The following is a 15329-nucleotide window of genomic DNA, read 5'->3' as shown; positions in this document are numbered from 1 at the left end:
TGAGATCGGTGATGATTGAGAATATTAAACTGCCCACATGCTATTACTTGAAAGGAAACTCTAACATACAATACTGTTGGTGGTGTCATCTGCCACTTATTCAATTGTATAACAGGTCAATTGAAAAGTCCCCGGCTTACCATAGTAAAACACGTTTTTTTGGCAAATATTTTTTTTATTCAACATAACTCCCTTCAAGTGTGATTCACTGATTATAGCGACCCTCCAACTTTTCGATACCTCTTCATTTGACGAAAATTTCTTCCCAGCGAGCATTCTTGTGAGATATAAAAACAAGAAATAGTCACCAGGGGCCAGATCTGGAGAATACGGTGGGTGAGCAAGCAATTCGAAACCCAGTTCATGGATTTTTTTTCACTGACTTGTGACACGGTGCATTGTCTTGGTGAAGCAGTCCTTTCTTTTTCTTGAAGTGCGGCTGTTCTTCGGCGATTTCATCCTTCAAACGGTACAATACCGCTATGTATTAGTCGCTGTTGATGGTCCTTCCTTTTTCAAGGTGGTTAATGAAAATTATTCCATGCGCATCCCAAAATACAGACGCCATAACCTTGCCAGCCTACTGTTGCGTTTTCCCACGCTTTGGAGCGGGTTCATCGTATGCAGTCAACTCGGATGACTGTCGATTGGACTTCGGAGTGAAATGATGAAGCAATGTTTCATCCATTGTCACATATCGACGCAAAAACTCGGATTTATTACGCTTGATTATTTTCAAACACTCATCAACTCGTCTTTGTTTTTGGTCAAAAGTGAGCTCGTACGGCACCCACTTTGCACCGAGCTTTCTGATACTCAAATATTCGTGGATGATATGATGTACACATTCAGTTAATATCTTTAGAGTGTCTGCTGTTTCATTCGATTTGAGTTTACGGTCATTCAAAATCATTTTGTGGATTTTTTTAATGTTTTCGTCCGTAAATGTAACCTATTTTGGGCGTCCACTGCGTTCACCGTCTTCGGTGCGAATTTGACCACGTCTAAACTTAGCATACCAATCCTTGATGGTTGATTTTCCTGGGGCAGTGTCCGGAAACTCGGCATCAAGCAAAGTTCTTGCTTCAACTCTATTTTTTCCCTTCAAAAAGCAATATTTTATCAACTCGCGAAATTTCTTTTTATCCATTTTTTCACAATAGGCCATGGTCAGGCCGGGGACTTTTCAATTGACTACTTCGAGTAATTATTAGCAGATTTGGAGTAATGCTTCTCGAAATGTGATTGACATAGAGAAAAAATTAATATTAACAAAGATAATCAACTGAGCTTCAGCTATATATTACCAAAAATATCTCTTGTAGTTTATATTTTAGTTATATTTTAACTATCTAACTTTTAAAATTCTATACTAATTAATATGATTTCGTTATAAATGTCGTTAACTATATATAGCCCGGCATTTCCGTTGGTATTTTTCAGCTACCGACATTTAAAGGACTCATTAATATTATTTATTATATAATCTATAAGACATGTTTCTTTTTTATTGCGGTTTATTTAACTATTTTTCTAGAAACAAATAAGTATATTGTTATTTTAATACAATTATAATAGAATTTTAATATAATTGAATGTTATTTTAATACATTAATAATATAATTAATTAGAATTGATAGAATTATATTATTTTAGTAGAATGCTAGAAATATGTTTTAACTCATAAGTGTCGAAAATATTACTTTGCATCTGGTCAATCAGTTTAGAAACGGAATTATGATAACGATGTTTATTCAATTCGAACTAAATGTTTATTGGTAACTGTTATGTACGACAGCTCTATTCTAAATTGACAAATTAGTTCGTTAATTAGGCTGACAGTTCGCTTGAAAATTTTCACGGAAGAACAGATTAGCAAATGTATATCGAATGTTTTAAAAATGTTTAAAAGCGCAAAAAATAGTAAGCAATGTTATTAAACCTTTTAAGTGTGTGAAATATAATAGTATAATATAATATTTCGAATTGTTAGGAAAAACAAGATATATCAATTTCAATTTTAATATTACCTTTATATTATTCTTCTTGGAGTGGCTCAACAAGAGTGCATCAATTACCTTAATTTGACTTATGACTTATAAAACACCATTAAGGGCTACTGTTTAGCGATGGCTAGTTCATTTATTATTCTGGACCATACAGCATTTCTAGAGCAAGGTGATTATTGCTTTAGGCTGTTCCAAATTTTATTCAAACCAATTTATAATTATGCATAGGTTTAGGGGGAATATTTTGAAAAATAACATAGGAAAGGTACACAATTGATAATATCTTATCGCAAATATCGAAATACAAAAGGCACCTTTCCGATATGCGTTTTCGTTAACTAAGAAATACTATATAGGACGTTTTTGTAAATGAGCCCTTTTATGTACAATTTATGATCTTATAGTACTGATGTCAGGTTAATTACATAGACTGCCATTGTATCGCTTAAAATGGATGCACTCAACAAAATACAAAAAATCCCTGTTTGATTGCAAGAGGTTTCATATGATTCAGAAATTATGCAGGTTAACTATATATAATAAAGTATTTGCACCATCATATTATAGATTTAGCCAAAAGGCATCATCATTCATTCGAAGCGAATATTGCTGACTAATATATTACAGCATTCGTTAATACATATGTTAAGCCTTCCATCATTCTTCACGATACAATTCGCATTGAAGAGCCATATGGTTTGAGACTTAATGATGATTATTAGAATATCCCAAATAATAAAAATAGTAAAATGGTTAAGCTTTGAGAAGCTTCTTTGTAAGTTTTCGACTCCCTGCTGTCGATTCCAAATTTCTATAAATATTTATGTAGACCCAATTTACCGATATTTGTCAGCAGTTTCTCAGGAATTGAACCTGTTGAGAGTAATCTTATTGAGATAATGCGGACACCCTTTAGAGATCCCAATATTTTCATAATTTTTAGTATGTCTTAAAAGTAGGTTGTTGTTTGGGATGATAACATGAATATGTACGGCTTTTTCTCTCATGTCAATAACTATAATATCTGTTATATTGTGGTTCACCTGCTGGTCTTTGGTTCTAATAAATTTTTATTAATTTACCAGCGAGTTGCTGGTGGATCATCTTAATCACTGTATCATGCATCTCTTTGTATTCAGTAGATGCGAATATCTCATAACTTCCTTTAATATAATGCATATTTTCCCTACTCTAATATCTATATCTACATTTGTAATCGTTAACCATCCGATCTTTAAGTGAATATTTCGGATATTTCCTGATCGGTAGAGCTTATCCTTGTATAAGTAGGAGATGACTGATTCATCTTCGAATAAATTAGATACCAGTGATAAGGCTCTGCTGTCCAAATTACCCTGGCCCGACCAGGATGCTTTCCGTGAAGGTGTCTTTTCTTTGAGGAAATTATTTTCGTTTCTCTCATAATATTTTTCGATGTTGTTATCTTTTATGGGTAAAGGAGTGAAGCTCTCCTCCTGGAATATTATTGTTTGGATTCCTTCAAGAAATACTTTCTTTTATTAAATATTTGTTGATGCTCTTGCTTTTATATCTTTTAATCTCCTTTATCCTTTAGTCCTTATATTTATTGCTGGCTTTACAGATGTTTCTTCTGTTGAGTTGTATTGTGCTTAAAGTCTGCATTGTTCTTTTTATTGAGAGATCATATCAAATCATCAGTATAATTATTTATTTTCCCTTAAATCTATTGAAGAATTGAGAAAAAAATGAGATCTGGGCCTACAGTTTAACGTGAAATCTAATGATGTCGTTCAGATAATCTTCCTAGCCAATATGTTGGTGTGATGTTTCACTTTCAATAATTTTTGAAGACTAGCAAATTGTTAGTGACTGTTTTTGTCCATAATGTGATAATATATCTGGGCCTATATCAGAATTTTGTCTTTAGACAATTCCATATAACAATACAGCTTAAACTAGAGTTTATGAATGTATTATTAATTATAATATGTATAACATTAAATTTCTCAATATTTAGATTTTATTTAATTATCTTGACTCAGCGCCAAACCTGTATTTTTACTTCAATGCTTGTTTTTCTTAAATTTTCAAGCGGGTATTCTATATTTAGTCGATTTTCTATATTTTTCCTGAAACAACATTGCGGGGTACCTGAATTTTAACACAAATATTGATCATTCGTTTTCATTATTTATTAACTTAGGAAATTTGGGTTAGTTTGCATCTCTGACCGCTTCTAAATAAATATTCCTGATAAATAATAACCCAACGGGTTCATATGGCTACACGTGTCCAAGACATGTGCGGTCAACCGTAATTATGATATTATTTATGTGCATTATTAAAAAGGATCAAACCAAAAAGACCATTTCTGCTCTGGCGCTATTGAATTAATGTAATGTTATTAAACTTCCAGAAAAATAATTAAACTCATATAGGTTTTTATCTATCAATTTTAAATGCATATTTTAGCTGAAAATAAGCTTGAAATTTTCTTTTGAAACACATATTTAATTTTAAATATAAATAAAAAGTATATCAAATGAAATGAAGAAAATACCGTTTATTTTCAGTACAATAAGAAATTTTTGAATAAGCTTCCGGTTTGAAATGTGATCAAGATCATTGTTAACAGAACTACATTATTTCTGGTCTAACTCGTAAGTGATATGTGTATAAATAGCATATGATTATAACTATTAGTTTACAAGTTACAGTAGTTTTAGTATAATAGTTTTAGTGAAATTCATAGGCTTTTAAAATTGATTAATAAAAAGGATTTAGTGTTATGGGAAAATATTGTTGAAAATAAGGAGGCTTGATGAGTTGGATGCTAATGATTCAAATTAGCAGATTAGTATTTGTTCCAGATGAAAAAAAAAATTGTTCACAAAGTAGTTTTAGGCTATAATATGAAGTTATATGTTATAGCAGACATGTTAAAAATACCAGAAAGTAGAGTATTTACAATTTTACACACATTTGATTACTGGATTTCGGGATCTGTTTATAGCTATTTAAGAGAAATAAATATAAGTGGGAAGCGACTGATGAAGACCGTCTCCGAAATCGTTCATCAAAAAGGACTTATTTTTAGAAAAGTTATTATTTTCAAGAGTGTTATTATGAATGTATTGTTAACAAGGTATTTGAAATAAAAAAACAGCACAGAGGTAGAAAATTGGACTAAGTTATCATAAAATATTCTTATAAACCTTAATAATATAATCTATAAATACTTTTTGTAAAAAATTATTTTATCAAAAATCATATGTATTATTTAAAACATCCTACTCGAAAGTGATTATAATAATTCCTACAATCAAGTTGGCAAATAAGTATTTTAGGTATATTTATATAATATCCTTGAGAGTGTTACTAAAAGTTGTAATAATTTTCTTTTCGCATATTGGCAAATGCATTTTTGAGCATCGTTTAAGAGGTGATGATGAAAATGTTTATACAATATAATAAGATATACAATAAGAATTTTCTTATAATGAAATATAATTAGATCGTAACCACTTGTACCATATCTGATGTAACAAATTGTCATTTTTTTCTATTGTAATGCAGATTAATAGAAAACTATTAGCACTTAGATTTTATTAAGCACAATCATTTTCAAAGCATGTAACAGGTCAATTGAAAAGTCGACGGCCTGACACATAGATGGCGCTACTGGAATTAAATCCATCTGTTTTTTAGTCAGCACTAAACCTCAAAAGACCCGCGTATCAATTTGACAGCTGTCGGATCATTAGTTTGTGAATTACAGTATTTTGAGTGAAGCAACTTTTGTTAAGGTGAAAAAAAATGGATAAAAAGGAATTTCGCCTGTCAATAAAATATTGCTTTTTGAAGGGAAAAAATACAGTTGAAGCAAAAACTTAGCTTGATGTCGAGTTTCCGGACACTACTCCAGGAATATCAACCATCAAGGACTGGTATGTTAAGTTTGGACGTGGTGAAATGAGCACCGAAGACGGTACCCATTTTACATTGCCCCTTAAAAATCCACAAAATGATTTTGAATGACCGTAAATTGAAATTTAATAAAATAGCAGACACTCTAAAGATATCAACTGAACGTGTACATCATATCATTCATGAATATTTGGGTATGAGAAAGCTCTGTGCAAAGAGGGTGCCACGCGAGCTCACTTTTGACCAAAAACAACGACGAGTTGATTATTCGGAGCAGTGTTTGAAGATCATCAAGTAATAAACCCGAAATGTGACAATGGATGAAACATGGCTCCATCATTTCACTTCGAAGTCCAATCGACAGTCATCCGAGTGGACTGCACATGATGAACCCGCTCCAAAGCTTGGGAAAACAGTCGCATGGCAAGTTTATGGCGTCTGTATCTTGTGTGTCACAAGTCAGTGAAAACGATGGCAAAAATTCATCAGTTGGGCTTCGAATTACTTCCTCTTCTGCCGTATTCTCCAGATTTGGTTACCAGCGACTATTTCATGTTCTCAGATCTCAAAAGAATGCTCGCTGGGAAGAAATGTTCGTCGAATGAAGAGTTGATTGCCGAAACTTCGGCTTATTTTGAAGCAAAGTACAAATCGTACTACAAAAATGGTATCGAAAAGCTGGAGGGTCGCTATAATCAGTGTATCACCCTTGAATGGAATTATGTTGAATAAAAAAAACTATTTTTGTCAAAAAAATGTTTTTTACTATGGTAGGCTGGGGACTTTTCAATTGATCTCTTATACCACTCATGGGTTCTGGTATAAGCTAATTTCCCTATTATAAGCAATGCAATATCTTGTAATGGCGCATTGATATTTCAACATTTGTTATTATTTTCATTTATTATCATTTGCAACTTCTATTCGACTTATAATTCTTCAATGGCTTTGCAGTGTTTCAATGAAAAATATATTCATTCACCTTAGATAACTACGATCAGTGAAAGAATATATGATTAAACATCATGTTAGTTGTTCTCATATTTTTCTTTTGAATTTTTACTTGTGTATTTTATATGGTCAAAATATTATAATTAATATTTACCAATACACAGTAAACATATAAGTTTGATAAGTATTTATTAAAAGTTACAATTATTTACTTATGTCGTTCTTAGAATATTAAAAGTTTTAATTGATTTTCCTAATTATATTTACTAGTCTTTACGCACCAAAAGTATAATTTAAAAAAAACATATTAAATTTAAAACAAAACTAATATATGACAATATATAAATATTTAATATATTATATATCATTGTTAAACTGTTATCATAAACTAGGCATTACTGCAACATTTTTTTTGCAGAATTTTTCGTATTTCAGAAAAATTCTAATTTAATCTGAATTTGTAATGCTACTAAATGTATTTTGTTTTATTCCACCCTTTCGTAAATTAGTATGTACAAGATATAGAATAATTATCTTAATCATTTAAGATTCGCAGACTATATTATTACCTTTTTTTAAAGATATGAAAATGCTCCAGACATGAAGCCGTAGGAGACAATAGAATCGTAAACTTTTAAAATTAGCTAGGTTATATTTAACAAATTTATTAATGCTAAATATTCTTGAGGTCAAAAATGAAGTCAATACTAGAGAAAAATCAAGCAAAACAATTTCGTTGCTTTTGAAAAATCAGTCAATATATAATGTAAAATATTTCTTGTTATTCTATTATCAATTACTATCAAACATACCTTTTTGGAAAGTTTTGTTAATTTTAGGTGTGGTATATATTCGAAAAGGATTTCTAATAGGTGAAATTAAAATTATTTAATAGTACTATGCTTTGGTGAATATAGTGCATCAACATCAACAAATATGCTGTTGTTTGTGCTACAGTCCTGAAGAGATCTGAAGTCTTTTTGGGCCAGTTGATGTTATTTATTTGTTATTTTGAAACCTGTCCAATCTATTTTGAAATTTGTCTTTGAATCCGTTTTTGGATTTTCTGTTGATAATTTCAATTGTTAATTTTCATCAAAAAAGGTTATTTAGTACTTAATTTAATATATTAATTACAACAAGCTTATAGGTGTTGAACTACCATTAATATTTACAATAGCAGGTCCCATGCTGTTGCTAATTTTTAATCTATTATAACAGCAAAGCTTTATCATCTGTATAGATAATTATAGTGCTATCATTAGCGAGTATCATATATATTAAGAAGTTTACAAAAATGTCCATTTGTTTTCTAACAAACCAAAATTTGTTTTGCTTAACCATACATTTTAACCAAAACAAAAGCAAAATTAATCGTTTGCTTGCTGAAATTGAAAGTGAACAAGGTTATAAAATACAGGTTAAAAGACGACTTTGAGGGGTTTATTAACCAAACACAAGAACAACCTCCAACTTTTAAGGATCATGGAGCTAGTTCAAAACAAATCGGAAACAAAAGATATGTTATAGCAACCTTGCTTCAGAAAACAGAGGAAGTCGTTTTTACTATATTAATTCTATATAAAAGAGAAACAAACGACTATTACAGAGATGAAACATTAATAATACATAAATTATGTAATATTTTTTGTTAAATCAGGATATATTTTCTCTTGTTAATAAAACCTAGAGAAATCACAACTGTTGACACTTAAAATTATAATTAATCAAAGTCAACTAATCAAATTCACCAAAATGCAGAGCAAAATTAATAAGTTAATAAGTTAAATACCACACCTAATAATAACTGCATATTAATAACATTTATTATTTAACTATTAATAGAATGAACCTCAATATGAGAGAAACAATTGACTGGTGCCATTATGTGTTTTACCAGCCATTTATGTAAACAATACTATAGATGAATGTAATATCAACCTACCTAAGCATTAGTTCTATACCAAAAATAACACAAACAATTGATTCCATGTATACTAAAATATCCCCTGTTTGTTCGTATTCTTCTATTGTCGAAAATACACTCAAAGCCAAACCGGTAAACACCATAAGAAACCTGAAACAAAGGAAAAACATCCACTATATTCCAGAATATTTTTTTAGGGATATCACTTAACTAACATTAAAGCTCAAGACGAAATACTGTTACTTAATAGCTTAAATAATTTATTGAAATACCAACTAATATATATATATATATATATATATATATATATATATATATATATATATATATATATATATATTATTAAAAAAAAATATTGGTGAGTATAAGTTGGTTTAAATATGATAACAGTATATTTGGATTATTCTAGATATTCAAGTTATACAACTAAAGATGCAATAGTTCTAGATAATATATGATGAAGGATAATACAAATGTATTTTTTAATAATTATTACTAAGTTAATACCTTAATTATTTATGTATTACTAATATCTATTAGAAGGAGACCTATAGAAATGTCATTATATTTTTTAATTAAACATAATCTGACCTAAAAGTTTTAAATATTAAATTTTACAACAAAAGTTGAAACATTTTCAAATAATATTCTATGAAGGGTTTAAAAAGTTATGTTTTCAACTAATTACTACTGACATAATACGTTAATACTTGTTGTAATGTTTATTTATTTATTATTAATAGTTATTAAAACGAAAATTCTGAAAATGTTATTAGATTTCTTTAATCAGACATAATTATATCTATTAAAATATTATTTTGATATTCTAGATATTCAAGTTATACAACTAAAGATGTAATAGTTCTAGTAATATATGATGAAGGATTTTTAAAATGTATTTTTTACTAATTAATACTTAGTTAATACCTTAATACAGGTTGTAATGTTTATTTATATATTATTACTATCTATTAAAACGAAACCTAAATGGAAATATCATTGTATTTTTAAATTAAACATAATCTAACCTAAAAGTATTAAATATTTAACTTTTAGAACAAAAAGTGTAATATCTTCAAATAATATTCTATTAAAAGTTTAAAAAGCTATGTTTTTAAGCTATGTATTAAACTATGTTTTTTAATATATGTTGTAATGTTTTTTTATTCAAACAAATCAGACATAATATAATCTATTAAAATATTATTTTGATATTCTACATATACACAATGTTTTATAATAAAATGGTACAATTTATGCCTTTAACTAATTACTAGTAAGTTAATTCACACACTAATATCTGTAATATTTATTTAGTCATTATTAACAGTCATAATCATTAAATGAAACTCTTTTAAGTATCATTATATTTTTTTGTCAATCGAAAACTAATCTATTAATATGTTATTTTTGTATTTTTATTATGTAAATATTTTTTTATTATATAATTTAATTTGATATTATAAGAATTTTTAATAAATTGTGAATGTTTTATATTATTGTTTTAAATATCATTCAAATTATCATTATTTCAAATATGATATTTTAATACTTGTACTAAAATTTTGAAGGAAAATCGAACATTGAATCTGATATTCAACTGAAATTTATTGTTATATATAAAATATTATTCTTAAATAGTATTTTTTGAATTCTCTAGGAATATATTTATAATAATTGATTTTTAAGTTGTTCTAAATATAGTTAATGACCGATTTATAGTTGTACAACTGTGGTAGACAAAATTTTGGCGAAACTGCCAATCAAAAAGCAGTTTTGAGGTAAATAACTTCGAATAGAGTGAAATAGGGACAGACAGCTTCAACCCGTCAACGTGTTGTAATACAATAGTTGCAATAACGAAAAGTTCAATTCTCATCATCTGCGCCAGATTTAATATGTCGATGTCTATCAACTACATACATCGATTTGATATTTGATGGCTGTTTTATAAATACGTAATTAAAAAATATTATATTGAACGATATAATTTTAATATATTTGAATGTTATTATTCTGATGATCTTTTCTTAATACAGTCTATCATATATACATCATTTGATTTTGAATATTTAATTTCATAAAAGTGTTGTTTCTTTAAATAATTTTGAATTTAAATGACATGCTCAGTATTTTCGTAAAATTTTGAACGATATGTTGAGACCATACATAAGGTTTGTCTTTATGTTCATAGTTCATAATTAGCGTTGGGAACTATCGACTGAAAACAATCGAAACAGTTGATAGTCAAAAAACTAGCGACTGAAAATAGTAATTACTATTTTCAGTCAAATATACGGTTCGACTATTTTTTTCAATTCGTGATGTCAGACGAAGATGTACGAAACCTTACCTGTATAAATTGTGAGAGAGGAAAGGACGGAGACTTCCCAAAGATTGCTTTGGGAAGTTAATTTTATAAGTGCTTATATTTTCCAACGGTGAAATAAAGGAGACGGAAATGTACATATTCCTTTACGAACAAACTTTAGAAAAGAAAATGAAAAAATTGTTACTGAATACTATTATGATAATACGTAACATGCAATTTATAATTTATTTTTAAACGAAGTAGATTTACTTTTATATTTGAATTCTATTCGGATATGTAAAAAGAATGGAATTTTTCTATGGAATGGAAAATACCCCACAAGTGTTTTATTGTATTTTAATGTGTTAATGGCTATTTTTTGATAATATACTACAATAAATATAGACAATACAATAGAATTTAAACAAAACCTAAAAACTAAAGATGTACAATAATCATACAAAGAAGAAATAAACTAATCTGTAACTAAAAATCCGTAAAATTTTCACCCGTAAATGAAGTGATATAAATGCCTTATTTATTATTGAAACGAAATATTTTTTAACAGCATAGTAATCGATATATTACCTATTATTGCCATATAAGACAGTTAACATATTTTACTATTTATCATTTCCAATTTTAATCTTTTTACCCTATTACATTAACAATCGTACCAAAATGCTATAATATTAATATACAATATATTGTTATTTACAAGCAAACTACGAAAAAAATTATAAAACTACCTATATTGCATAAAGCATAAATTGGGAACATTTTTGTCAAGGTCGCAGGTAGGACGACAGAGCCAGCATGTTAACAATCAGTCGAATGACGTAAGTACAACCAAAAATAGTAACTAAAAGTACGACTGAAATAGCACTGGTAAAAAGTATTAAAACCAGTGGAACCAAAAATAGCGACTGCAATAGTCGATAGTAAAAAGTAGTCAATTACTAAACAGTGGATAGTCAATTTCAGTCGGTAGTTCCCAATACTATTCATAAAATGTGTATCTCATAATATTTTCTGTTGCATTTTTTCTACTTTTAAGGTTTAAATCTTCTTTTTCTATTTAAAATAAGCTATTCTATTTACCATTAACTTATTTATAGTTTATTACTTTAACCATTAAGCTTTCTTTTTCATATAATTTACTCTCATTTCGTTACTAACATTGCGTTTTGTTTGTAGCTGAAATGCTGCCTTTTTATTTAAGTTCATTTAGATTTAACAGTAAAAGTAAAAGCATCAAAAAAGATAAATTTAAATTGTGGTAATGTACGAATTGTGCTTTATTTTTTAATATATTAAAAAAAATAGGTGAGTAAATAGTAAAACATTATTATAATTGTTGTGCATTAAGATAATAATAAAGTGGCGTTATATTTTATTCTATATCTTTATCCTTATTTCAATAGTATTGATTTTTCATAAATTAAACTCATATAAATAATTCCAACAAATTTGACATTATATTGTAATGAACAAATATGTTTATAATATCAGAAGGTAACATGAGTTATTCTTTATCTCTATCCTGTTCATTATTCACCCTTTGTAGATGTTTCTTGGTTTTGTTGGTTCTCAGATCAGTATATGTTTTTAGATAAAAGTTGTCGAATATCCCACATATTAGTGGATTCAATAGCATTAATTATTTGTAAACTAAAGAACTCAGATAAACTGACATAAATAATTTCTCCTCTAATAAAGTGGTTTTCTCCGTTGGCTTCCAGGTTAGTATATCTATTTAGAATAGACTTGTAGTAAATTTCATATGGATCACTTTTAAATTAATTCATCTCATTATATTGTATTTTCAACCTAGTATCTTTAGAATGTAATTGATATGTTTGGAAACCTAATTACAGTTCCTTTTTTAATGTATGGGTTGCTAAATTTTTGTTTTCTTTTTGCCAAATCTAATTTATATTTGAGTTTTTTTTTAATTAATTTGAGCTTTTGAGACTTATTGATAAATATTTTTGCATTTATTTTAATGAAAATTCATATAAATGTATCATTCTATTTGGTTGTTTGTTTTTAGTTGGTCGACGAAAATATTATCAAAATAGCAGAAGGTATCTTCTTCGTATAACCGAATATCTTTGGGATTTAATTACACATTTCTATAATTTGGGTATCTGAATTTAATCTGATATTCTCTCTATTTCTTTTAACCTTTTCTGTGTTTCTAAAAATGTTTATAATACAAAATCAGCTCCATATTGATTTTATCCAGCCAATTAAATTTTTAATTGAAGGAAATCTCTTCAGGATATATAACAAACTGTCTTGGAAGTGTCTCCGATAATTCTTTGGAATGATAAAATCCCGATAAAACTTCTTAATTGAGAAATAAAGTTTAATTTATTCATTTCATATAAATCTGAATTACTGAAAATTTTTTTCATTCTGTTTGTAAATTCATAATCGACTCATATTTGATCTTAAGCATAGACTATCACTAATCTAAGGTATTTATTGTGTCAGTATGTTATAGAGCTGGTCAATCATCCTCAGCCATTAATTATGATTTTGCTATGACATAAACGAATTTTTTTTCAAAAATACAGTTATGTTTTATTATAACGATTTCTAAAAGCAAAATATTCTACTCTATTTTTATCAGTGCTAACAAGCGTAAAGCGTATTAGCAACCAAACCTAATTATTAAAATTGAAGGTTTTGACATTTCTCTACATAAAATAACATTTTTCCGCTTAGTATTATATTAGCTACTATATACTAAAGCTCAAAATTGCATTTTTGATATTCCTTATTTTTGTTGTTTGATTTTAAGAAATGTGTTGCCAAGGCATCCAATACTTTTATAAACTTCTGATGATGGTACTCCGTCATATACCAATTCGATTTTGGTTTCGGCAAATTCAAACTGATGGTTTTGATGCCAATGACAAAGAACGGCCTGGAGGAACCAAAATGTTTTGAAGGTATTGAATACAAAACTTATTCAATGGAATTTTTATCAATTAGTGCTTTTATGGACATTATCGAAAATAGTATTATTGGTCGGTATGACGCTGTTTCATTCTTCAAATTAATTGAAAAAATTTAAACTATTTTTAAAAAGAATAAACTAATAATTGAGAAAAAGAATCTTATTCTGGATTATCAGATTCGCTTCAGGAAACAACATTCCACGATTAATCAGGTTCGCAGAATCCCCAATGTCATAAAAAATCATTAGAAGAAAACAAAGTTTGTTCTGATATATTTTTAGATGTTGCTCAAACTTGCAATATTTTTGCATGAGTGTTTAAAGCACAATATTAAAATACTTCCTCATGACAATATTCCAAAAGTTTAGGGTCACATATAACTGATCGACCACTTCAGAGTCAAATAAGAAGATTCTGACTTGAGGAAAATACAAGCAGGTGTGCTACGGGAAAGTGTACCAGTCCTCTATCCGCTGTACAGCCGAAACTACATTCAATGGAATTGTTGTTGCTACATTTGCAGATGATACTGTAATCCTAGACATTGGAGATAGCAACACTGAATCAACCGAAAAATTTAAAACCTCTATTGCTGAAATACAATGCTACACAGAACAATGACGTATCAAAATGAATCAAAATAAATCAATGCATATTGATTTCAACAACAAAAGAATCAAGCACAAGTTAGTATATATAAATCAGCAAGTACTCCCATATGGAAATATAATCAAATATCTTGATGTTAAATTGAGGCGGTTAAGTCATATGTTAAGAAAAAATGTGAAAAATTTTAGTTGAAGCACAGAAAAATGTAGTAATTACTGGATAGATATTCAGCCTTCTCGGTATACAATAAGCTTTTGCTTTACCAACAAGTCTCTGGGTCTCTGGTTTAACTCTAGGGTTGTACTATCCAAAGCAATAGGATACATACCAAGGATTCTAAAACAAGGTATTGTTGATGCTTCATGGTACATTCGTGATGACAATCTGTATAGGGCATTGAAGGTAAAAAGTGCCTGACTATGCTTAAAGACATCAATAAAAGCTCCATCAGCACATCAATCTTAAGGTTTTTCAAATACTACATAATAATGGCTTTGTCAGAAGATCAAAGAGAAATTAATCGTTTGATGTAGTTCAGTGAAGTTGTAAGTTAAACTCAATATAGATGTTAAGCCTGAAGTGTCTATTGCAGAATAAATACTTTGTAATTTTAAATCCGTAGCAAATTAGTATAAAACAAATAG

The 15329-nt window shown here is 28.4% G+C and overlaps 1 protein-coding gene across 1 annotated transcript in view; it reads right to left on the bottom strand.

Moving 5' to 3' along the window:
- LOC143197124 (potassium voltage-gated channel subfamily KQT member 1) overlaps positions 1-15329 on the bottom strand; it is a 311560-nt gene that overhangs the window by 211316 nt on the left and 84915 nt on the right. The window contains exon 3 of the mRNA XM_076405315.1: positions 8815-8946. Coding sequence (XP_076261430.1) covers positions 8815-8946 — 132 coding nt within the window. The remainder of the gene's footprint in view (positions 1-8814; positions 8947-15329) is intronic.

This window comes from Rhynchophorus ferrugineus, unplaced genomic scaffold, assembly GCF_030347505.1.
Source record: "Rhynchophorus ferrugineus isolate W39M unplaced genomic scaffold, kcgeb_rfMv2 rfM5, whole genome shotgun sequence".
Taxonomy (NCBI): Eukaryota; Metazoa; Arthropoda; class Insecta; order Coleoptera; family Curculionidae; genus Rhynchophorus; species Rhynchophorus ferrugineus.
The sequence above is the reverse complement of the archived record's forward strand: the minus strand, read 5'-3'. Positions and strand labels throughout refer to the sequence as shown.